The sequence below is a fragment of the Vespula vulgaris genome, chromosome 15, assembly GCF_905475345.1.
Source record: "Vespula vulgaris chromosome 15, iyVesVulg1.1, whole genome shotgun sequence".
Classification (NCBI taxonomy): domain Eukaryota; kingdom Metazoa; phylum Arthropoda; class Insecta; order Hymenoptera; family Vespidae; genus Vespula; species Vespula vulgaris.
In genome coordinates, this window is record NC_066600.1 from 227,430 (window position 1) to 250,599 (window position 23,170).

Here is a 23,170-nt window from a genome sequence, read left to right on the forward strand (position 1 = left end):
ACTCGAAAGAATCCGGAGAAGAATCTCGATCGTAAATCCTGGATCCTGTCCACTGCTATCGACGCTTCCCCTCTTTCTCGTTCGCTCGCTCTCTGTTTCAAGGTCAAGCAGTTGTGAGTCGTGGGAATCGAAGGAAGGGAAGGTCACAGTGGTACGTACTCTCTTTCTCTCTCGTGTCACGCGTCATGCCACGAGAGGAGAACGAGGATATACGCGTATAATTATCGTAATTGCGATGGATCGGAGGAGATTTTCGTGTCCGCGTAACGTACGTGTCCGTACGATTTCGTTCGAATAACGATTAAAAATTGTATAGATATATTGGTCATACGGATAATAATAACATTGGGAGAAGTGGACGATACTAAGAAATTTGAAAGTGGTTCGCGGCTATCGCACATCGATTTGAATTAAGATTTGATAGCGTTGGTCTCCTTCTTATCCCCCTCGTCGTCGCTTTCGTCCTCGTCGAGGGAAATGTCCGAGACGTCGTCGGATCTTCCGACGTCGGTTTTGTCTTCCTGCGTTTTCGATCGTGAACTTCTCGAACCGCTATTCGCACGCTCGTTACGAGGGTTCCTCTTTTCGGAGTTTTTGTTTGGCTCGTAATCGTCCTCGTCTTCTCCCATCTCCTCGGGATTCTCCGAACTGCACCTGCATGCGAAACATCGATTTGGTCTTGTCGACCGTTACTACCGGTTGTTGCCGAGTATCCGGTTAAGAGAGAAAAGAAACTTGAGAGAAAAGGTAGAAAATTTAGATCAAAACGATACGATTTTTACCTCCTACGTCTCCTGCGAGATCTGCGTTGATTTCTTCTGGATCGACTTCGAGATCTATAATTTCTTCTACTGTTTCGTCTGCACCTCGCGTCTTGTACCGGACGTTCCTCGAATTTCTTCGTCGATCGGTCCACCGACTCGTCTTCTTTATTTTCTTTTTCACGCAATTTCCACGAATCCTTGGACCCTTTCCTCCTGTATTTCGTCGTCTCTTCGTCCTTTTTCTCCGTTCTTCGACTTTGCCGTTTTTCCAATAAATCGGAGGATACGCGCAGCATCTTATAGGTTGCGTCCATTGGTACGAGATATCCGGATTCGATGCCAAAGTCGAGGGCCTTCATTATGTGATTTCTTATTTTTTGTAAACCTGAGAGTTTAGCAACATGTCCGCGTTAAAGTTACACGAGGAAAGACAATCGATACCTTGGCTTCCGAAGGGTAAAGCTCTCTGGTTTTAAAGTCGTTAGTTTAAAGACTCTACGGGAACGGTTGGAAAGCTCGTTCAGCGAGAAAGACAAAAAGGGAAAAAGTATAAAAAAAAAAAAAAAAAAGATTGAGAAGAGAGCGACGAGTCACCGTCGAGTTCTCTTCGTTTCTCGTTGTTTTCTTAAGCGGCTATTCGCTGTCGACGAAAATTAATTACCGTTCGATCGATGTTCGGTGCAAGAAAGTTTCTGCAAGAGGCTCACCTTCGCTACCCACGCATTTGTGCACACAGGACGACAAGCCAGCACGATTCTTCGAGCTACGACGATGTGGTCTGGCGACGTGTAACTTGGAACGACCATTGCTGCTCTTTCTACCGCTTCTGTATCCCATTCTTCGTTAATAGAAGCAACGCCCGACGATAGCTTCCTTCGTTCCTTTCCTCGGTCGCTCCTCTTTTTCTCCTTCGTTTCTCTCAGTCTTCGACTCTTTCTTTCTCCGTTTTTCCTTTTTTTTTTTTTACTTTTTCCTTTTCCTTCCTTGTTCCTTTTCTTAGAGACGAGACAACGAAAGACGAAAATTTGCTTACGGCGAGCTTCCTGGCGGCCAAATTCTTTTCCACGCTTTGTTTTTCGCTGAAATTTTTATTTGGAGCTGCTGCTGCTGCTGCTGCAAAACTTCAAAATATAAATATCATTCGGTGGAGTTGAGAAATATTGCGAAACGTCGAGCTTCTCTTGCGGCTATATTGGCGACGAGGCGAATCTCTTTTTTCGTTTCGTTCCTTTTTAGACCTAAAGCCGAACACGAGTGTGCCGACGAGAGGTGGACGTAATATAGAAGAATCGATGCCACCGACTACTGACCTTAAGGAATAAATTATTACCTGAAATATGGGTCACTGGCATGCCACCTCGTTATACACAACGCGCGTACCGTAGGTAGGTTGGTTGTTTAACGCGTAACGTTATCTCGTTGGCGTTCCGTCGTATCTTATTAGCGCTTAAAGGAAAATAATGTTGAAATTTGGAATACGTACGTCGCTGGTCGCTCGTAAATTCCGTGCGAGAAGAGGTTCGATGGTCAGGAGCAAAAATTCGTGTTCGTGCTTCGATATTTTTTTCGTATTTTTTCGATTATATTCGTTACAAGTCCAAACGCGACAGTAATTTTGTTTGATAAGGAACTTTCGAACGATCGGAAGAAGATGGAATGAGGGATGTGTAGGACCGATCTAGCCGCGATAAGTCGACCGACTTGTCATATTTTTCTTTTTTTTCCTTCTTTTTTCTCCCTCGACATTCGACGTACGAAGAAATGGTTCGAGACAAATCGCCAACTTCCGAACGTATAGTAAGCGATAACGAAAAGCGACGCGAGGGCGATCCAACCGTCGATGGCAGGTAGCCGTATCGAAACGGCACGTCTCGTCCGGCACTTGGCTCGGCCTCCCTTCGTTTTACTTGCTTCTATAGGAATGTCGCAAGTGTCTACGCGAGAAATGTCGAAAGCGTTGTCAAATATATATATTTAGATTCCGAGTAGAAATAAAAGAAAACGATAAAACTGAAAGCGAATATAAAAAATTGGATCGAAAGCGTCCACTTTTCGTCGACAAAGCGTCGTCGTGGTCTAGCGGCATCGAGAAGATTATTACGTCCCTTTGAAATTCTTATCCCTCGCTTCCCTTTAAAACGGAATCCTCCAGTTGATCCTCGTTGTTCCCTCTCTTTTCTCCTTCCTCGGCTTTGTCCCTCGACTCGCTTTCTCGATCCGTCAGCAGGAACGTTCGATGCTTCGGGATCGGGCATCCCATGAATTCGCTACGAACCTCCTTGAGCTCTCGTTTGTTCTGACGCTTTTCCTCGTTCTCCGAACAATTTCTGTCGTTGAGATCGAGATCGTTTCGAACGTTCCCTTTCGAGGCTGATTTCGAAATCGTCCGACGTTCCTTGAAGGACTCCTTCGAGAATCGATCGTTCGGCTCGTTTCTCTCGGCTCGTTTCTTCTCGACTCTTCCCGTCCTTAGGGGCAACGAAAACGAGACGCGAGACGTTATCGAAGAGGAGGGAAACGTCCGGACGGGGTATGATCTTAGAATAATCTGGTCGGGCACAAACCTCGTTTCCTTCCTTGGCCGACGCCCCGGTTTATCCTTGTCGCTCTTAGGGAGACGAGCAACGTTTTTCTTACGTTTAGATTTTTGAACGTTTCGCCGAGACACCGCGGAGTCGGTGGATTCGTCGCGAGACTTTTTAGTATATCGCGAGAAGGAGTTCCTTCGGGTCTTTCGTTGAACCGTTTCGAGGCCGTTGTCGTCGAGCTTACGAGCTCGAAGTCTTTCCCTTCGCAACTCCCTGCCGATTCTTCTCGTGGAATTGGCCAACGTGGGGGATACCTTGAGTACTTGCCCCTGAGAGTCTGCAGGAATCAGGTATCCCGATTTCACGCCGAACCAGAGTGCCTTGCGGATATAGATTTTTGCTTGTCGTTTACCTGCGGCACGGTCGATTAGACGATAAGAAGAATTGAGCTAGACCGGCTCAACGATCGAGAAAACGAAGAATACGAGACCTTCCTCGATGCCAGCCTTGATGTAATTGTTAATGACTTGGAGGATGGATCGTTTGTTTAACAAAGTTCTGCTAGCGTCTACCGAGCGTGGCCCGATGCTTTCCACGAAGGAATTGCTGCTCGCGGCATCCGTCGCTTCTCTCAGATTCTCCAAAGTGGCTGCTTCGGATTCCGAGCTAGCACGCGATATCGAAACGCTCTCGAACGGGGACATACGTAAATAACGCTCGCTTCTCTCGCGTTGCATTCTTCTTCGAGATAGCGGCCACGTTGCTCTCTCCTTTGCTCTCCCTATTATCACAATCTACATATATCGTAGACTTTGCTTGCATACTCCGCTAAGTTAAACTTTTAAACGATCCTTCAAATAGTGCTATTGTTTCGCATCACCTTGGTTATGTTTCGTAATATTTAAAAGTTTCCAAATTAGTTCTTGCACGTCGATCTCTTCTCGCAAACGTGACCGAGCGTCCGTACAGTGACAATTGCAGCACCATTGACGAGAGTAAGGGTTTCGTTTAGCGTGTTCCGCGACTTTACGTTCCTTTGGTTTTTTCGTCGACGGTGCCATTATGTTATGCTCTGACGTATTTCCTTTCCGTTGTTATACCAACAAAATCGTAGTTGGCATAGCTTCTGAGGAAAGTTTCCCACTTGAAACGCTTCCCTCCCTCTCTCTCTCTCTCTCCCCTTATGGACGCTAACGAGCTGCCGTGCAGTTACTATAATCTCTGGTGTTTTCGAGGACGAACTTTCGGCGATCTCGCTTTTCTCCGGGTCACCGAGTCGCAGATTTATCGTTCTTCGATCGTCGTTCGAGGCAAAAGGAGAGAAAAGAGTCCTTTCTATCGCAATATGGATTTTATGGACGAACGATCTTGCCCCTCGCAACATTACGTTTATTTTATTATACGGATTTTATTGAACTCGAAAGAGGGTAAAGGCTGTGACTCCTGGAAAATATGATAACCGAGGTAATATCTCGCCATTTCGAAGCGAAAAGCTGTTACATTACTTCTCCTTCGTACTTCAATCGACGATAATAATAACGTCAACACTGAAGGATTCTTCGAGATAACTGTTACTCGTTAAAGCTGTTATTTACGCAACTTTAGAGCGTACAGGATACATGAAACGTGAAACACGTGGATATAGAAAATAATTCGTAGCTCTGCAGGCATACGATTTGATTCGTAAAAAATTCTTCTTATTGATTAAATAAGAACTCGTTCAACTTTATATATATATATATATATATATAGGTAAACAATAATTTATTTTTAGCGTTGAAACGGCACGAGTTAGACTATTTGATTCTCCGACGACATAGCTAAATTATTAAAGCGTGTAACTTTCGTAGTACCTCTGGCGTCACCTAGCGAAGAGTCGAAAGAGTCACCGTTCGCGTTGTTCGCTAAATCTTTCATATTTATATGCAAGTTGGATCGACCAAAACGATGTACGATCGGCGCACCGAATAAATCTGAAATATGATCGATTAAAAGTTTAATCGATACAATCGTCGGAGCGACGAAGTAAGGTGATTGATCGTCGGTAAGGAATTCAGTAGTCTTCTAAATTATCTTCCACAGTTATCTCGAAACTCGAAAGTGGCTGACTCTTGACCGACGTCGACTACTGCGGTACTTGGCTTTACAGTGCCGGCCGTTACCACTGGCCACCTATATCTTTGGAGAAATCACTAGGCGTTTCTCGTTTCTATAGAGCAAGTATCTATATTCTCGCGCTTGTGAACCGATCAATACTTGACGAGTTTCGTCCGGCTTGGGAGTAAGAGAAACGCATCGTGGCTTGTGCGATCGCGTACGAGTGCACGCACGAGGTTCGACTCTTCGAATATGTCAAAGGAATAGAATTGCGTCGAAAGGAACAATCGTCGAACGAAATGTCGACGAACTACTGTTCCTCCCGTTCTTCCGGATGGAGCGCGATGACGGAGTGTCGAGTGCTTTTCAATGGGCTATATGCGTTTCCCTGTTGAGTGACTAGATACATCCGGATAAACCGAAAGAGGTATTCTTGTTAGAGATATCTCAAGATTTCTCATATTTCTGGATCGTCGCCTTCGCTTCGTCGATCGATTAACAAAGATGAAGAGGCAGAACGTGAGGACTCTGTCGCTGGTAGTGTGTACATTTATTTACCTTTTGATCGGTGCTGCGGTGTTCGACGCACTAGAATCGGATACTGAAAGAAAACGTCGAGAGTTTCTATCGGGTAGGTAGACGAAGACTTAACATTCGTTCTCTCGATTTATCACGATTTTACAAGCGGATCATCGTCTCAGATATACGTCGTAACATGATGAAAAAGTACAACATCACCGAGGAGGATTATCGCATGGTGGAGATCGTAATAATCGAAAATAAGCCTCACAAAGCGGGTCCCCAATGGAAATTCGCTGGTGCCTTCTACTTTGCTACGGTTGTTCTCGCTATGATCGGTAAACAATATCCTTATTCAAAGATATCGTCGGGTCGTGTTAAATACACGCGCACACGCCCATATATATATACACGTATCGATTATTTGCTTTTCAAGGCTATGGACACTCCACTCCGGTCACTATAGGCGGCAAGGCCTTTTGCATGGCGTACGCCATGGTGGGCATTCCTCTTGGCCTGGTGATGTTTCAGAGCATCGGCGAGCGTCTCAACAAATTTGCCTCCGTCGTTATCAAACGAGCAAAGATTTACATGAGATGTCAAAAGGTCGACGCCACGGAGATGAACCTGATGCTGGCCACCGGATTGTTATCCAGTATAATAATTACCACCGGTGCCGCAGTGTTTTCGCGTTACGAGGGTTGGAGTTACTTCGATAGCTTCTATTATTGTTTCGTGACGTTAACCACCATCGGTTTCGGGGATTACGTCGCTCTGCAGGTAAATTTTATCAACGCGAACGAAGAGGCGAGCGTGTTATTCGTTTCTTTCGTTTTTCAGAACGATCAAGCACTTTCGAACAAGCCGGGATACGTCGCCTTAAGTCTGGTGTTCATTTTATTCGGTCTGGCAGTGGTGGCCGCTAGCATAAATCTCCTCGTTCTTCGTTTCATGACAATGTAAAAAATAATTGATCGTTTATCTTTTCAAGAGAAAACAAACCAAATCTCTCTCTCTCTCTCTCTTTCTCTCTTGTTTTCTCTTTATCCAGGAATACCGGCGACACGCGTCGGGAAGACAACGAATTTCAATTGGCGTCCGATCACGTCTTGACCTTGGACGGCGAGGTAGTTGCCGTGAACGGCAAACTTTTGGCCAGTCACGTGCCTATAGTACACGATACGGACGACTGCGTCAGCGTGTGTTCGTGTACGTGTCTTGGACCGGCCAATTCCGAATTGTTGGATTCTACGGGATATCAAGGTTACAGACCACCTTCGACCACGGCGAGCTTTCGCGTTAAGCGCGCATCCGTCTGATGGAAGGAGTTTCGTCGTCGTAGTCTACGTCGTCGGCTTTCCAAGGCCGACAGCAGAGAACTCCTCGGTATCGATGTTTGAACACGAAAGAAGAGACGAATGAGGCAAACGACAAGTACGGAACACTGCCAAAGGACAGATAATTCAACGGACCGATGATCTCGAAGGAGGCCGATCCGAAATGAAAGACTCGTTCGTAGAAATCCTTTATACGCGAATTTCGCGATTCGGCTTACTTCGAAGATCCGTGAACTTTTTTGGGTGAACCGTTGCGCATCGCCTTGGAAGTAAGGTCCGATATTCGATATTTATCAACCTTCTATGAACCCGTTTTACGTGTACGATTCTATATAATGGATATTCCGTGTACACTACGGACTGGCTCGCTCGGAGATCGTATTTTTCTATGCGATTTGTAATTAAACTCGATAGTAAACTTAAGTATACCGCAAGACTGACCCAGCGATACAAAATTGTTAAATAGAAACGAGAACCAAGTTAAACATCGGTGGCCGTTGATAGCGTACGAAGGATCTCCATCCTATAGGATATTTTCGGTATGTTTGTAGCGTATGTTCGCGTTGTCCAAAGTCAAGTCTTCGTAAATATTTATTACACTTACACCGTTATCGCATTATCCATTGCGTACACGTCGTAGAACGGCTAATGCTTAAAAAAATATCTCGTTTGGATTATAAAGATTCACGGAGGCATGCACTTACGATACGCTTATTCTATGCGCGCGTAATGCGCGTTTGTATATAAGATGTTAATGAAATCGATCTTATTATATCGATGTTAATGGAATACGTAGATAGAAAGAAGACTTTTTCCCCTTTAAAACGGTCTTGGTTTCGAGTCTCTACGATTTTTCGTTGCCAAGATATCGGCTTCGAAAGATTTCCATTCGTAATTCATTAACCAACCGCGCTCAACGTAGCGAACTAGTGTAGTAGCAATGGTGGTGTAGTAGTGGTAGTACTGTACGGGCCGTTTACGTCGACAGCTGACTCTCGTAATTTCGTGCGTAAATTCCAAGAACTTATGTGGGTCACTGGGTCAATGCCCGTTTTAGGAAAATTATATAGGTCAATGGATCGACGTAAAGAGCATTTATGCAATATCTCTGGAACTAAAGGTCGTAGGGACATCGAACGAATACCGTTTTAAAGGGCAAATTTTTTACTATTTTCTCGCCATATTTTTACTAAAAACAATCTCTTATAAACAATTTGTTATTAACAATTTTCATAAACAATTTCGCGGAGCAGATTTTTTTTTTCGTTTCTTTTGCTACGTCATGACAATGAACGTTCAACGATACGTTCGAAGCAATTTTTCATCAACAATTTGCATAAACAATTTGTCATACGAATTATTTGTCGTACGCATGATTTCGCGCAACAGATCTTTTTAACATCCTTTGTAACATCGACAACGATGATTCGACGATACGATCAAGGAGATTCGTTATTAACGAAAAGCCGTTTGTTATTAACAATTTTCGTAAACCATGTTTCGTAGCAGACCTTTTTCTATTCCTTTTTCCACGTTCGTAACGATCACTTAGAAGCAAATCTGTTTTATATTAAGAGCCATTCGTCGAAACAACTTGTTACTAACAATTTGCAAAAACGATTCGTCATATAAATAATTTGCACGAATAATTTCACAGAGCAGATTTTTTTTGTTTCTATTTCCTTTGTAACACCGACAACGATGATTCAACGATGATATCGGTTAAAGCGATTTGCTATTAACGAAAAGTCACTTGTTATCAACGATTTTCATAAACAACTTTTCGCAGCAAATCTTTTCCTATTTCTTTTCTCTACGTTGCTAATCGTTTGGCGACGTGATAAAGGCATTTTTTTTTACAACTATAAAACATAAACAATTTACAATCAATAATTTTGATAAGTGATCTTGCAGAGCAAATCTTTTTATCGCTTCCTTTGTAACACCGACAACGATTATTTTCGCGTTACGTCCATTTTTTTTCTTTTTTTATGAATTCGTTACGAACAATATATCGTTGTAACGGATTCCTTTAAAATTAAGACTGCGTGCTCCGTGCAGTTTAATCTCGTAGGGTGAATAAACACGTATAAAGAGAAAATCGAAGATGGAGGACTTTCGTGCGGAAAAGGAGGAGAGATCCTTCTGTTACTATTAACGACCAACGATGTACAAGGACGACAACCCGACCGAGAACGAGTCGGGGGAAAGTTAAGTCGGTGCGATTGAAACTATTGTTAATAAAACGAATGCCTGAAAGTATAGAAAAAGAATTTATAACGATGTCACACGTTTCTCTTGTATCGTTGATAATTCTGCAATAATTACTCGGGAGTTATAAACGTCCATGCAGAGTGCTACATATGCGTATATTTTTAAAATGTTGAACGTCTAATAATAAATAATGATTACCGACGTGTCTCACGAGAATGGTTCGTTTTCCATGAGACTCGTTTGGTCTCGCATGAATTTTCGTTTTCTAATCGAACGAATCGCTTGAAAGTCGATAGATCGAATGATGCTTCCGATGTTTTCGATAACCTCTTTGAACGTAATCCCTGAAACGTGATCCTTTTCTCGAGGATATTCTTTCGTAGAATAAACGATTTCGTAGAATTTTTCACGGTGGCCAAGATGTCCGAGGCCATGGAAGGGGAAGCGCACGTTTGCGAATTGCTAAGGACATTGGAGAATTGGAGAAATATTACCTATTTTTCGGAGTGCAAGAGATTATGTTCCCAATGGTTCAATATCGATAAACGCACACCAAGATGTATGCGATACATTGACAATATGTCGGCAGTAAATATTGAAAAAAGAAGATACGGTCGTCTTAAGAATTTTTGGATCATACATCCTTTTAGTTATTTCAAGTAAACTTCCTAGACTTCCTAGCCAAGTTGATCTGCCTGGCGTCGATTCACATCCTCGGATATTCTATCCTAGATTTCTATGGGAAACTTTAATGATGGTCGTTTATGCAATAGCTTTTTTTACAATACCGTTTATGATATCGTTCATCGTTATGGACTATGAGGTGCTACGTTTGGACAAAGTGAATTTATTTATTTATATAATGTGCTGGTTGGACATAATTGTTACTTGCATGACCGGTTATTACGATAAGAAAAATATGCGCGTAGAATTGAACCTATTGAAAATATTCAAGTACGATTTAACGCGCATTTATTTCCGTGCATCTATTCATTATCACCGTGCATTTATTTCTCTACTCATTTTTTTAGAAAATATTTAAAGGGATATCTTCTGGTGGATATAATTTCTTCCTTGCCGTACGATCACATCACTTTGTTCTGGCGAAAACTTCCGGGGAATAGTTCTTTTTACGAGATCACGTTGATAAATCTTTTGCCCCTGTTAAAACTGACACGTTACCCAACCCTAAACGATTATATTTTTCACTTTTATCAATATTTTGCGATAGAATACTTTTATTACCAATTGACTACTACACTCGCGTTAGGATTTTACTTGATTATTTGGTTCTCCTGTTTGTGTTACCTCTTGCCCGTATTGATGTTGCATTTTTACAACATTCCATCAACGGTAAGCAGTTGAAATCGATGATCTGTGAACTGTGAACGTCGAACCGTATCGACTCTTTCCTTTTCCTTTCTCCCTCTCCTCTCTCTCTCTCCCCCTCTTCCCAAGGAGTGCCAAGACTGTTGGATGGTAGGGCTAGAAAATGAAGGTTTGGCCTTTAGATTCCAGCACGCTTTCTTTATAGTATTGGAAAATCTTTTAGCGAGCGGTTACGGTGTCTTCCCTCCGAAAACCGACGTTCACATCGTATTAAATATCGTACTGATGATATTCGGCAGATTCATCGAGTGTTACATCATAAGTGAGTTTCGATCGTGTATCTATCAGCAACCTATTCATTTTTTTCTAACGTCAGTTATGTTTCTACAGGTAAAGAGAAACAGCAAAGCAGCGAAAAGTAAGTATCAAGAAATAATTAATCAGATAGGGGCATACGCGAGACAAAAACAATTGCCATTTCAAATAAAAAATCGGCTCTTGGAGTACTACAATTATCGCTTTAAGGAAAATTTCTTTCGCGAAAGAAACATCCAAAGCATTCTTTCAGGTTCTTCTTTCACGTTTTTCCACCGTACTATTTTTTGAACTGATCATTTGCATAGATTAGAACAAAGCTCGAATTAGGATTATAATGAGATATTTTTAGAACGATTACGAGATGAAATCGCTATGCAATCTTGTCGGCGGTTGGTCGAGAATGTGACGCTCTTTAAAAATGTACCTCAGGACATTCTAAAGTCTATCATCAAGAATTTGAAATTTGAATTGTACTTGCGAAATGACGTTATTATAAGGGCTGGCTCCATAGGGGATTGTATGTTTTTTCTATCCATTGGAACTGTCAGCGTTTTGACGCCAACTGGAAAAGAGGTAAAGTGTCTATGATTCTATTTAACGATCAACCTGTTAAAACTAAATTTAGATATGCCATCTGCATGATGGCGCTCATTTTGGAGAAATAGCACTTTTAGCGTCTGATCAAAAACGAGTCGCGACTGTGATCGCTATAGATATTTCCGAAGTTTATCGTCTCGATAGGAAGGATTTTCGAAAATCCGTTGCCGTACATTCTGAGTTATTGTCCTCGATCGAACGTATAGCCACTGAAAGAATAGAAAGGACTGCCATAATAGAGGAACACCATAAAAGATTCATAATGCGTTCGAGCTTTGCGCACGACGAGGCAAGAAGAAGATCGAAGACGTCATGAGTATCGTCGATAATTACGAGTCCGTTGCTAAAATATTTTTTGTCCTTATACATAATAATGATAAAGTAAAATCAAACGGTAGGCTCTTTTAAACTGCCCGCTAGGATCTGCCTTTTTTTCTTGGTTCGAAAAATAAAAAAGAGGATCACTCGTATATTCGTATTTGTATTCAAGGATATTAAACACCATTATCGTTGTCGTCATCGTCATCATCATCATTATTATTATTATTATTACTATTATCATCATCATTATCATCATTATTACTACTGCTACTACTATTACTATTATTATTATTATTATATCATATCGTATTATATTATATCATACTATATTACGTTATGTCGTATTATTGTCCACACAATGTTTGTAATAGTCACATTGGTTGATTGACGTCTACTCTTTGTGATCTTTTTCTCTTCTTTTTTCTTTCTTAGAATCAGAATATCGATCATCAGCTAAGATTACTTTTCAGTTTATAATCGTTATCATCAAGGAGCGTTACACGTGACAATAGTATTCCGAGTAGCAATACGTTTAACGATAAATTAACTTTTTGGCAAATTTTCCCTATCGGTGATAAGCTGTTTTGTATTTTATTGAAATCCGTAGCGTCGATCGTGATGAGATTCTTTTTATCGCTAATGCCTCAGGATTACGTTTTAGAAATAAGAGGATGATCTTTGTTTTTATTAGGAAGAATAGAAACAATAAATTTATATCCGATTAGAATTATTTATATCCGAACAGACAGAAAGAGAGGGGGGTGGAGAGAGAGAGAGAGAGAGAGAGAGAGAGAGAGAGAGAGAGTTTCTCGGACGAGAGAATACATACATGCAGGCGCGTGTACCTTTACGTATGCGATGACGATGATGATAATGATCCGCCAAATATATATATTTATTCGTCTTATGGTTAATAAATGCGAGGAATGTTCCAGATTATTATCGTAAGCACAATAAGTTCTTTCTAATGCTGAAATTAATAGTACACGTAACATCACGATCATTCCCTTCGGATTTAATAATAAACACAAGAGGATCGAGTCCTTCAAAGATCTATATAAAAGATTTATAATCCGAGAGTAAAAGTTATGTACATTTATGCGTAACGATGCTATTAAAAGAGTGTGTATGATATGAATTTTACACGCTCGACGATACGTAAATCACACGATACTATCATAAATTACTTACGTTAAAAGACGAACTAATAACTGTGCGCGTGTACGCGTTAATGTCTTACCGTTATCCTTTCACGTACTTATTTAACTCTTTTACGTTTCATCTTCGTATCATTTTTCTTATCGACGAAGTTTGATTTTATCGATCAGACGACCTGCGACTTTATGAAAATCCGACTCTAAGAAAATCTTCTAACAACGTCCACTAACAATTTGTCGATTAATTAACGCGCGTACTCGTTTTGGTCGTATCTAGAATGATATGGAGAGAAGAGTGTTCGATGATAAACGCCCTCGATCGTCGTCTTTAATTTATCGTTTAATTAGTCGTAACGCAATCGCATTTACTACGTTTTGTCGCTGCAACATACCACGCAATATATATTTACATCAACGACGCGCGCATATAAATTATATACCCTAATACTCTTTCCTGGATATTCTCTCTTTTTCTTGTTGTATCGTTTTTATTTATTTATTTATTTTCTTTTTTTTCTTTCATCTCTTTTGTTACTTTTTTTTTTTTTTTTTTAAGGACATCTAATAAGGCACTCTTCTTTGACTGTAACCAAATGCGACGAAAATCGATTAACGATCGTTCGATCCTCTAAAATCGTACGTGCGAAACGTCAATTCCGAGTCTGTTAAAATTACTTGCTTTAATTAACTTATGGCTTAACAATGGCGTATATAAATGCTCTTGGTACGTTTCGGTCGCTCGTCGATACTCTTACGCGCTTTAATGCTCTCGGGAATGAGAATGACATCTCGTTATTACGCGATTTCGAATACAATAAATAGCCAAGAAGGAACGAATATATAATGCAATACGTTGTTCGCCTCTCTGCGAGACACGTTTCTAATCGATCGATTTATTTATTTTGGATTTCTTAAGAGACAGTACGCAAAAGTGTGCGACTTAAGTAGATTCGAAGATGCAACATATTGTAATTCTATTCTTTTCTGGTTCTATTCGTTTACAAGATGAAAAAAAAGCTTTCCAAAGTCATGCGAAAAATGCCGCATCCTTGTTGCAACTCTTTTGACCGGTCCACGTTATGGCAACATTTATGTCTTCGTTACAAATAAGTAATAACAATACGATAGATTATAAACGATATATTGTATAATCAACTATTTATATCGTACAACATAACGCTCGTAATATGCATCATACAACTAGGTACCTACAAGATTTTCTTGACTCGCACGACATAGCGAAGTTATGCCACTGTTATCATTTTTATATTTTCACAGATAAATTCTTCCTTTTCTCCTTGATTTTCCTTCCTCTCACGACGTACGTCTAGCGAAACTTTACGCTCAAGTGTATTCGTCGTTGTATCGAAATAAAAATAATATAAAAAAAATCATGAAAAATTCATTGTACCGATGACTTTATAACGTTACGACGGCTACTCCAGTGGATATGTTGCCGCGGTAATATCTTAAAATAAAAAGTCTAAGAATATTTGCAAATGATCTTTGCAAGATTTTACGCTATGACGTACATACATACAGCTACTATAGACTATATAGTTAATCGCAAAGGTTTCACCGAATGCCTTTTTTCAAAACTCCAAGTATCAAATCCTCTTACGTCGAACTCTGTCGGACTAGTATTCAGCGTCAGACCATATGTATATACATGGATGAGAAAGTTAGAGGGAGAGAAAGGAAGAGAAAGACGGACAGACACATACGGATGAATGGATAGAGATGGAGATAGGGATAGATAGATAGATAGAGAAATAGAGAGAGGGAGAGAGAGAGAGAGAGAGAGAGAGAGAGAGAGAGAGATAGTTGAAAGTAACGACGGAAGGATGGACGAGAAGATCGACGAATGATTTTTCTTGAGTACACACGTATCTTCGCACCGTTCGAGTTCTTCCAATCATTTTTCCAGTAAATATATGTATATATCTGTCTGTGTTTGTGTGTGTGTGTGTGTGTGTGTACGTGCGTGCGCGTGTGTATATATATATATATACGTATATATATTATATATCTATGTATAGACGTTCTAAGGCTTTGGCAGTGAATGAATGCCGATTCGCATAGCGTACGCGATGCAAGGTGCTCGTGTTAATCATACCTTTCTTATTTCTTACTTTCGCCAGTGAATGTTTATATCAAGAAAGATTACGATCGTCGTCCATCGTCTCGAACGAATATGACGTTAGGCTCGAGAATCGAGTATCTTAGAGTATCATTCTTTTTCTTCTCAAGTTGTCGAGATGCGGTCCTCTTGATGGCAATTGGCCATCCTCCGTGCAAGACCGACAACAGAATTTGGCATAATACTTGTGCCTGCAATAGCGCGCCATCACGATTAGATCGCACTTTGCGAAGAAGCTGTTGTCTTGACAATTGGGATGAATAAATATGCCTGCAAAGAAGAACAAAGCACGAAAGAAGAATTTGCTTTTTCCTTTGACCGTGTTTCATTCGAGCGAACAAAGTGAGTCTTTTCAACGTCTTACCAGCCACGAGTACATCCACGCTGTCAGAATCAGACGTGTATTCGTTCGTTGCTTCGCATCGATAACGGCCCGAGTCGTCTTTGTTCGCATCGGTGATTATGAGTCTGTTCGCTTCTACGATTGAAAGTTGATCGATATTGCGTAATCAATATTGGTCGTACAAGGGTGTACGTATACGTACACGTTCGACGTTTCTTACCGGATATTTTCACTCGATTGTTGGTTTGAACGAGATTGTCGTCTTTGTACCAAAGTACTCGCGGGATTGGATAGCCGTCGATGGTACAACCGATGCTGATGTCGCTACCTTCAGGAAATTGAGTTTGACCTACCGACACGCTGACGTTCACCGGTACTGCGTCGAAACAAAGACGATATCAGTCGACGATGTCGATCGAGAGTCGTAAATCAAAATAGATGAACGACAGAGTCGAACGAAAAAAAATTGCGGTATGCCTCGAACGAAATAAAAAGATACACTACCTCGTCGGACTTTTATCCGTGACGGTCCATGATCTAAACGATATATCTTTCAAATGATAACAAAATAAGCGTGTAGCGAACGTATGCATGCGATCGTAGCGTCACGACGAAGCGCGTGCAAAAAAATTTGCGCGTAAAAGCGAAGGTGCATTCGATAAAACGAGCAAAGAGAGATCGGGAAACAAGGAAGCCTCACCTTTGAATCTAGAAATAACGGGAGTCATGGTTGTAGTTTCGAGAGGTGTAAAGCGAAGAATGTGAGGTCTTGTAGGCTGAACGGGCGCGAACGTGATATAATCGGGTGAATGCGTTCTAATGGGTCTGTAAGGATACTGAGGTTTCTCAGTGACCGGTCTCTTTGGAGGTAGGACAACGTATTTCATGTAGTTTTGATACTCCGGTTTGATATTGTAGATTGGACCGATCGTTTGCAAAGTGACGGACCAAGAGGCTGGCCTGTCGATGCCGTTGTAAGCCTGACACGTGTAAACACCAAGATTAGTCAGAGTCACCGAGCGTATTAATAGGGTGTAATCGGTGTCTTGCTCATAATTCTCCGAACTCAGTGGAAGCATGTTATCGCCACGCCACCAGGTGACGGATGGTCTCGGCCAGCCCATAGCGTAACAACGAAGCAGGCACGGTGAATTCATCGTCACCGTCACGGTTGCGTTCTTTTCTCCAACGATGGCCGCGGAACGTTCGTGAGGTTCTACGGTGTGCAATTAAAATAGCGTGCATCATACGTCGAAGGGAGAAAGGTAAATTAATTTTTTAATTTTTGTTTAAGAAAGATCGAGCGTTGTGATCCGAGAAACCAATGCGCCGTCCATCACCGAGGATCATCGTTAGAACGTGCGTGATAGTTCTTTCGGTTAAATTTTTAGTATCAATCCCCTTATCACAAAGTACGAGCAATACGAATCGTATCCAAGCTATCCTCCCCGTCGCTTTCGAATAAATTAGTTACGTGCGACAAACGATCACCGTTCCAACTTTTACGTCCATTTTCTCACTTACCCGTGACCTCCACTTGATACTCTATTCTAACTGGTGGACCTACGCTGTTATCGGCGGTACAAACGTAAATCCCTCTGTCGATCGTGTATAAATTGATGATCTGAAGAGATCCGTCGGGCAGTATACGACGCCTCTTCTCCGTAGTACCGATCTGTAGAGATCAAATCACGTTTCATCAAGCTCCTTCCATCAGCATCGCCGATCGAAAGGTTCTGGGACTTACGAGTGTCGTGTCTTTCCTCCAAGTTACGACGGGTGCTGGATAACCGGTAGCCACGCATTTCAAGGTAACGTAATTACCTTCTTCGGCGGAAACGTGCGATTCTTCGGGTTGTTCTATTCTGACCGGTTCGGCACCGTACTGAGGTGTAACTGGTGGTGTTACGCGAAGCGACGGCGTCGTTATCGGCTGTTCCAAAGCTGGCTCCAAACAAGACGTGCCACAACCGTTGTCGCAACACTTCCACTCTCCGGTACAATCGGCATCGGTCTCGCACTCGCGCTCGCACCTAGTGCTGTTCGATACGGTTGGACAGCGTCCAGCTTTGATAGCTGCGGAAAGAAATGCGCTTACGTTTCGTCGACGTTTTTTTTTGATCGATGCGTTTCGAAAACGCTAAATACTTACTCGATCTGCAAACGCCATTGTATTCGGTTCCATCTTTGGTGCGGACCAGGGTAATCGAGCACTTTGTTCCCTCCGGACAGATTTGCGTTCTGCACGGATCGACGCAACGGCATCGCTCGCAGTCTTGATCGTCGACGTACGCCTCCTTGCCGTAAGGACAACGAATTAGATTGCACTCCTCCCGTGCCTCGATGCACGGATCCTTCGTGTCTTTTTCAGAACTTGTGTCGATTTCGTTGTCGGCTGCAACAAAGACCGATTCTTTTCCTTTCTCCGTCGGATACGTATTTCTACTCAAACGAAAGAATATGGTAGTCGTAAATATGTGCGAGTTTATTTACAGCAGCTTGAAAAAAGAAAAAAACGAAAGGAAAGCGTAATGAACGGGAATAAAAGTGTAATTGGAGTCGATTGCGTGGCGAATCTGCGGGAAGGCGGGTGTACGAATCGATGATGCGTGTCGAACGACGAGATTTACGTCGAATATTTACAGAAACTTTTTAAACGAGGTATTCCGTTGTAACGATACTGTTACGTTTTAAAGCCTTGCTCACGCACTTTTAACGAGAATGCCTTTCGATCGATATTGCTATCGAATGACTACTACTCCTGCGGGATCAAAGCGGCCAAAATTTTTCTCCATTTACGGCCACTAAGCTAAGAGAAAAGAAAAGGGGGAAAACAAAAGTAAAAAGTAGAAGCGTTGGTATCGCCCAATTGGTATCAGGACTTACTGCTAAGACAAGTGTTAATGCAAGATTCGAAGGTTTTGAATCTGTTGCGATTTCCACCGCAGCCGGTGTAAACGAATGCTCTGCAGGTTTGATATTCTTCGTCGAAGTAGAAACGTTTGGAGAAACCGGTGTTGCACGATCCACTGTCAACTGGTTCTTTACAGATGGCTGATCGCAAGATTGGATGTAAATGAGTAACGACATAATCAACGACGGATCCTATCGTTCGAATCCCAATCGTCTGATTTTCGCGAGCCAACGAGAATCACGTTTCGAAGAACTTACCTAAGTGAGAAAGCGTGGTGTCCTTTCCAACGGGAGCAGGTTCCTCGAGATGAACGCAAAGCGACTCGCATTCCGAGATCGTACTGAACCTGTTCGCGTTACCGTCGCATCCGCCGTAAACGAACTGCCGGCAAGTACGAGTGTTTTGATCGTAAAAGTATTTGGAGAAGCGGGCTCTGCAAGGACCCGGATCCACCGGTAGATTACACAAGTCTGAAATTTGTACGGATACGCGTTGTTAATGGCGAAACAAAAAAAAAAAAAAAGAAAGAAAGAGAAAAAAGAAAAACAAGAGATCGTTTCGTTGAGAAAGGAAATTGCAAAGAAAAATGGTTTCTTTCTTTTTGAGATCCTGCGATCGGGAGAGCCTCATCTCCTCGAGTATTTCCTCACCTTGCCCGCGGAATTTGCCGCAGAGACGTTCGCATTGTTCCTCCGTTTGGAATCTGTTGGCGTTACCTTCACAGCCACCGTATATGAACGCTTGACACATGTTCGTTCGAGAATCGTAATAATAAGCGGTAATGTCATCGTTGCACGGTCCAGCATCCACAGGTGCGAGACAAATCGAACTACTCGACGCGATCTCGGTTTGGGAAGTGACAGCCACGGTAGTAGGTCGAACTTCTTCCGTGATCGCTGCCGGCTCTCTCTTGCATTTTCTCTCGCAAGATTCTCTGTCCTGAAAACGATTCTTGTTGCCCTGGCAGCCGCTGTATTCGAATTCGTGGCAAAAGTCGTCTCGACGATCGTAATAATATTGCTTGACGAAGCCGTCGCACGTACCGACGACTCTTGGCAAAGCGCACGGATCTGAAACGTCATATTTATTTTATCGTTTCGCTCGCGAGTCGATGATATTTTTTATTACGTGACGAAAGTAGAGAAAGAATAAACGAAAAAAAAAGAAAAAGAAAAGAGGAATACCTTGAACTTGTCCGCATCGATACTCGCACTCCTCGTGCGTGTCAAAGTTGTTTCCGTTGCTCTGACAACCGCCGTAAGCGAACGCTTTGCAAATACCGTCTTTGCTGTCGTAGAACCATTTCATTTTATCCTCGTTACATGGACCGTGAAAGTCGGGCAAGAAACAATATTCTGCAATGATTTGTAGTATCGTCATCTTTCTTTATCGTCCTATTCGTATAGAAAAAAGGAGCCTTTGCGTCGTTACCTGTTTTAAATCCGACTTGTTTAGGCGGTTCCGCGGTCACCGCGATTTCGCACCTATTCTTACAATCGTCCTGCGAGACGAAATTATTTTGATTTCCGCCACATCCGCCGTAGTAGAACTGTCTACATTGTTGCTCGTACGAATCGTAGTACCATCTTTGAGTGTAATTATGGCACTCTCCCAAAAGAGCGGGAAGAAGACAGACGTCCTGTTCTATAGATAACAACGGTGACAACGATTATCGTTTCGTCGGATCCGACGGTTCGGGCTTTTCATCCCGACGGATTGCGCAAAGCAGAAGAATTACTTTTCTCTTTTCTTGGACTTTTGATAACGAAGAAGTTGTATTAGAAGCGACAATCAAAGAGAAAATCTTACCGATTTTAGGCGGACAATCGGCCGTGCATGCGTCTATAGTAGGGAAGTTATTTTTATTTCCACCGCAGCCCGTGTAATAAAACGGCATGCATCGATTCTCCGATCGATCGAAATACCATCTAGACTGCTTCTCCGTGCAATTGCCCTCGGCCCGTGGCAGAGAGCAAGAATCTGTTAATTCATTCGTTACAGCATGCAAGGTTAGCGTCAAAGTCTCAATATTCTCGAGCGAAGGTGTTAGCACGATCCATAACCATCAAGCGATTCAAACGTTGTTAAATATCACTGGTGTTTGATCGAGGAAAAGAAATAAAGAAAAAATCTTTCGTTGCACGTTCGACGAAACGCGCATCTCGTTATTAGTAAATGCTCGTTGATATTAAAGTTCGATAACGAATGCGTGAGCTTCGCGGAGCGTGCGTTCATCGAAATGGTCCTGACGGCAGATTTGAGAGAACACCAACACCATGAGCGTGGGACGTAAGACGATACGATGATTGCGAATGGAAAAGGAAACGATGAGAATGCTCTTTACGATCAGCTGCCAACACCTAGGATTACGAAAACGACATTGCGATGATCGCGTTAAGCGACAAGCTTGTTTTTCATTTACTTTTCCTTTTCTTTCGATTGCTCTTTTGTTGTCTTTGTTCTTTCTGTTAATACCTTGTGTCGGACAACGCTGCTCGCAGGCAGCCCGCGTACGGAATTTATTGCCATTGCCTTTACAACCGCCGTAAACAAATCGACTACAAGTACGACGGCTTGAATCGTAATACCAACGCAATACAGAGCCCGGACATGGCCCAGGATCTTTCTCGAGGGCGCACACATCCGCTAGGGGCGCTGGAAAATTGATTGATTACTGCTGACGACTATGCCGATTCTTCGTTAGATGGCTTTCTGTCTAAACGAAAGTGAATTCTTATTTATATTCGATATCATCGTTCGGTTATCGACTTGACGTGCGAAGCTTGTCTCCTTAATTTCTGCTCCTTCATTTATATCTTTCTTTTTTCCTTTCGTCGTCGACGATCAATAATAAAGCTTTTAAGCTCCTTTACGTTTACCTATTCGGAAAAAGTTAATTTTTCGAATCGGTTCGAAACCTCGTAAATCCCCGTGACAAGTTACGTGTCAACTACCGTCTACGACCAAAAACTCGTGTTAAACCCGAAGAAACGTGTATGTAAACGATTAGAAAACTCCCGGGCGTATCGTACGCGTCCGTGACGCTAATGCAAAGTCAATCCCGTACCGATGCTATCCGTGATAAACGTCGTTACGGGAACTTACCGCGACTTCGGCCAGGCTGCAAGCACTGCTGATGACACGCGAGCTCCGTCGGGAAGTTGTTGTCGTTTGCCTTGCAACCGCCGTAATTAAATTGTTCGCAAGTTTGCAAAGCCTTGTTATAATACCATCTAGTGAAATTGCCCCCGCAGGGACCCGACTCCTTTGCCTGATCGCAGGGATCTAAGATCGAATCGGAAATAGATCGGATCGAGTTATTGATTTTCGACTTTTTTGTTTTCTCGAAACTCGACCGTGCCTCGTCGCTTAGAGGAGATCAATTCCACCAACGAAATTTCTATTCTATGGCATACCAATGTCATCGGGAACGACGCAGAGTTCCTCGCATTCCTCCTTCGTCTTGAACTTGTTCGCGTTGCCAAGACAGCCGCCGTAGACGAATTGACCGCACTGCTTTCTTCCGGGATCGTAATACCAGGTCGGATAATAACTTTCGCACGGACCACTGATCTTAGGTAGGAAGCAAGCGTCTGCAAAGGTTGCATCGTCGATAAACTCCTATTCGTGCTGGGTGCGACAAAGGAAGGGGCAACGAGAGAGAGAGAGAGAGAGAGAGAGAGAGAGAAGAGGAAAAAGGAAGAAAACAAACTGTAACAAAAGATCGTCGTTTCGTCACGGCAGCCGTACCTCGTCCTTTGGGTTCCACGCAGATCGCTTTGCACTCCTCTTGAGTCTTGAAACGATTGTCGTTGCCCTCGCAGCCTCCGTACCAAAATCTCGAACAACCGCCGTATTCCGTGTCGAAGAACCATTTCACCGTAAACTCTCGGCAAGGGCCCCTGTCCCTTTCCAAAGCGCAAGCGGCACCGGGCGTAGAGGGTACGGTGAGACAGCCCTCGAAGCTCTCTCCTTGAGCCTCCTCGATACCGTCCGGACAACAACCGTATTTGGAGGCGTCGCACGAACAGCCGGCAAAGTTGTGTCCCTTCGCCGGAGTTCTGCCGTCGGAGCAACATTTGAACTCTGTGTTCTCGCATCCGCAACCTAAGAGACATCGGTGATGATATTCATCGAAGAGGGTTAATGTCGCGCGACGATCGAACGTATACCTTGACCGTGCGGTCCTTTGGCAATGGTGATACCATTGGGACAACATCCAAACTGATACGTGTAACAGGGACAACCTTCGTAATTAGGCCCGGTTGCCGGCGTGAATCGATTGGGGCAACATCCGTGAGTCGTGTACTTGCAGCCGCAGCCTTCGTTGTTGGAACCACGTGCAGCGGTCGAGTTATCGGGACAACATCCGTATCTCGAGTATTGGCAACCGCATCCGTAAAGATCGGGTCCGCGTGCCGGTGACACGTCGTCCGGGCAACATCCGTAAGGCGTCGTCAAGCAACAGCCTTCCCCGTTTGGTCCGTGCGCCGGTGTCGCGCCGTCCTGGCAGCAACCGTACGTCGAGTTCTCGCACGGCATTCGACAGCCATAGTTGTTCGGACCGAGTGCTTGGGGAGAGATCAAATTGT

The 23,170-nt window shown here is 42.8% G+C and overlaps 5 protein-coding genes across 15 annotated transcripts in view; 2 read left to right on the top strand and 3 right to left on the bottom strand.

Annotated features, from left to right (window-relative positions):
- Positions 1-317: 317 nt before the first annotated feature.
- On the bottom strand, positions 318-2,394 carry LOC127069371 (uncharacterized protein DDB_G0283697-like). Of its 3 annotated transcripts, none has more exons than XM_051006330.1 (4): positions 2,248-2,394; positions 1,472-1,885; positions 783-1,149; positions 318-654 (listed from the first exon to the last, which is right to left on the bottom strand). In XM_051006330.1, the coding sequence occupies exons 2-4, from the start codon at positions 1,599-1,601 to the stop codon at positions 411-413; spliced, it is 741 nt and encodes a 246-aa protein (XP_050862287.1). In that variant the 5' UTR covers positions 1,602-1,885; positions 2,248-2,394; the 3' UTR covers positions 318-410. The 3 variants fall into 3 exon arrangements, with proteins under 3 accessions (XP_050862287.1, XP_050862286.1, XP_050862283.1); XM_051006329.1 differs by having other exon boundaries at positions 2,095-2,394; XM_051006326.1 differs by having other exon boundaries at positions 1,472-2,394.
- Positions 2,395-2,403: 9 nt separating this feature from the next.
- On the bottom strand, positions 2,404-4,896 carry LOC127069365 (uncharacterized). 2 transcript variants are annotated; one of them, XM_051006318.1, is made up of 3 exons: positions 3,783-4,896; positions 3,329-3,704; positions 2,404-3,232 (listed from the first exon to the last, which is right to left on the bottom strand). In XM_051006318.1, exons 1-3 carry the CDS (start codon positions 4,027-4,029, stop codon positions 2,881-2,883), a joined length of 975 nt encoding a protein of 324 aa, XP_050862275.1. In that variant the 5' UTR covers positions 4,030-4,896; the 3' UTR covers positions 2,404-2,880. The 2 variants fall into 2 exon arrangements, with proteins under 2 accessions (XP_050862275.1, XP_050862274.1); XM_051006317.1 differs by having other exon boundaries at positions 2,404-3,704.
- Positions 4,897-5,504: 608 nt separating this feature from the next.
- LOC127069366 (two pore potassium channel protein sup-9) lies at positions 5,505-9,714 on the top strand. The gene is made up of 5 exons (XM_051006320.1): positions 5,505-6,020; positions 6,091-6,246; positions 6,345-6,688; positions 6,749-6,867; positions 6,960-9,714. The coding sequence occupies exons 1-5, from the start codon at positions 5,894-5,896 to the stop codon at positions 7,225-7,227; spliced, it is 1,014 nt and encodes a 337-aa protein (XP_050862277.1). The 5' UTR covers positions 5,505-5,893; the 3' UTR covers positions 7,228-9,714.
- A 165-nt stretch (positions 9,715-9,879) lies between these two features.
- Positions 9,880-12,280, top strand: LOC127069377 (potassium/sodium hyperpolarization-activated cyclic nucleotide-gated channel 1-like). The gene is made up of 7 exons (XM_051006341.1): positions 9,880-10,118; positions 10,192-10,413; positions 10,491-10,812; positions 10,918-11,110; positions 11,165-11,356; positions 11,456-11,679; positions 11,732-12,280. Exons 1-7 carry the CDS (start codon positions 9,880-9,882, stop codon positions 12,017-12,019), a joined length of 1,680 nt encoding a protein of 559 aa, XP_050862298.1. The 3' UTR covers positions 12,020-12,280.
- Positions 12,281-13,707: 1,427 nt separating this feature from the next.
- Positions 13,708-23,170, bottom strand: part of LOC127069340 (papilin) — a 52,546-nt gene continuing 43,083 nt past the window's right edge. For 3 of the 8 annotated variants that reach the window (XM_051006217.1, XM_051006216.1, XM_051006221.1), the window contains 18 exons: positions 22,751-23,149; positions 22,329-22,685; positions 21,995-22,171; positions 21,684-21,863; positions 21,054-21,233; positions 20,388-20,558; positions 20,010-20,222; positions 19,763-19,933; positions 19,229-19,648; positions 18,836-19,048; positions 18,551-18,718; positions 17,817-18,059; positions 17,412-17,740; positions 17,189-17,339; positions 16,365-16,880; positions 15,885-16,040; positions 15,686-15,799; positions 13,708-15,591 (listed from right to left, as the gene is read on the bottom strand). In XM_051006217.1, coding sequence (XP_050862174.1) covers positions 15,404-15,591; positions 15,686-15,799; positions 15,885-16,040; positions 16,365-16,880; positions 17,189-17,339; positions 17,412-17,740; positions 17,817-18,059; positions 18,551-18,718; positions 18,836-19,048; positions 19,229-19,648; positions 19,763-19,933; positions 20,010-20,222; positions 20,388-20,558; positions 21,054-21,233; positions 21,684-21,863; positions 21,995-22,171; positions 22,329-22,685; positions 22,751-23,149 — 4,346 coding nt within the window. In that variant the 3' untranslated portion in view covers positions 13,708-15,403. The remainder of the gene's footprint in view (positions 15,592-15,685; positions 15,800-15,884; positions 16,041-16,364; positions 16,881-17,188; positions 17,340-17,411; positions 17,741-17,816; positions 18,060-18,550; positions 18,719-18,835; positions 19,049-19,228; positions 19,649-19,762; positions 19,934-20,009; positions 20,223-20,387; positions 20,559-21,053; positions 21,234-21,683; positions 21,864-21,994; positions 22,172-22,328; positions 22,686-22,750; positions 23,150-23,170) is intronic. The other 5 variants (XM_051006220.1, XM_051006219.1, XM_051006218.1 and 2 more) reach the window with 5 other exon arrangements.

Coding starts and splice junctions, on each gene's coding strand:
- LOC127069377 (XM_051006341.1), top strand. CDS start 9,880: ATGTCCGAGGCCATGGAAGGGGAAGCGCACGTTTGCGAATTGCTAAGG. Junction 10,813..10,917: donor TTTACAACATTCCATCAACG/GTAAGCAGTTGA, acceptor CCTCTTCCCAAG/GAGTGCCAAGACTGTTGGAT. Junction 11,680..11,731: donor TGACGCCAACTGGAAAAGAG/GTAAAGTGTCTA, acceptor AACTAAATTTAG/ATATGCCATCTGCATGATGG.
- LOC127069366 (XM_051006320.1), top strand. CDS start 5,894: ATGAAGAGGCAGAACGTGAGGACTCTGTCGCTGGTAGTGTGTACATTT. Junction 6,021..6,090: donor ACGTCGAGAGTTTCTATCGG/GTAGGTAGACGA, acceptor TCATCGTCTCAG/ATATACGTCGTAACATGATG. Junction 6,868..6,959: donor GTTCTTCGTTTCATGACAAT/GTAAAAAATAAT, acceptor CTCTTTATCCAG/GAATACCGGCGACACGCGTC.
- LOC127069371 (XM_051006330.1), bottom strand. CDS start 1,601: ATGGGATACAGAAGCGGTAGAAAGAGCAGCAATGGTCGTTCCAAGTTA. Junction 1,150..1,471: donor CAAATGCGTGGGTAGCGAAG/GTGAGCCTCTTG, acceptor CTAAACTCTCAG/GTTTACAAAAAATAAGAAAT. Junction 655..782: donor TCTCGCAGGAGACGTAGGAG/GTAAAAATCGTA, acceptor TTTCGCATGCAG/GTGCAGTTCGGAGAATCCCG.
- LOC127069365 (XM_051006317.1), bottom strand. CDS start 4,029: ATGCAACGCGAGAGAAGCGAGCGTTATTTACGTATGTCCCCGTTCGAG. Junction 3,705..3,782: donor CAAGGCTGGCATCGAGGAAG/GTCTCGTATTCT, acceptor ACCGTGCCGCAG/GTAAACGACAAGCAAAAATC.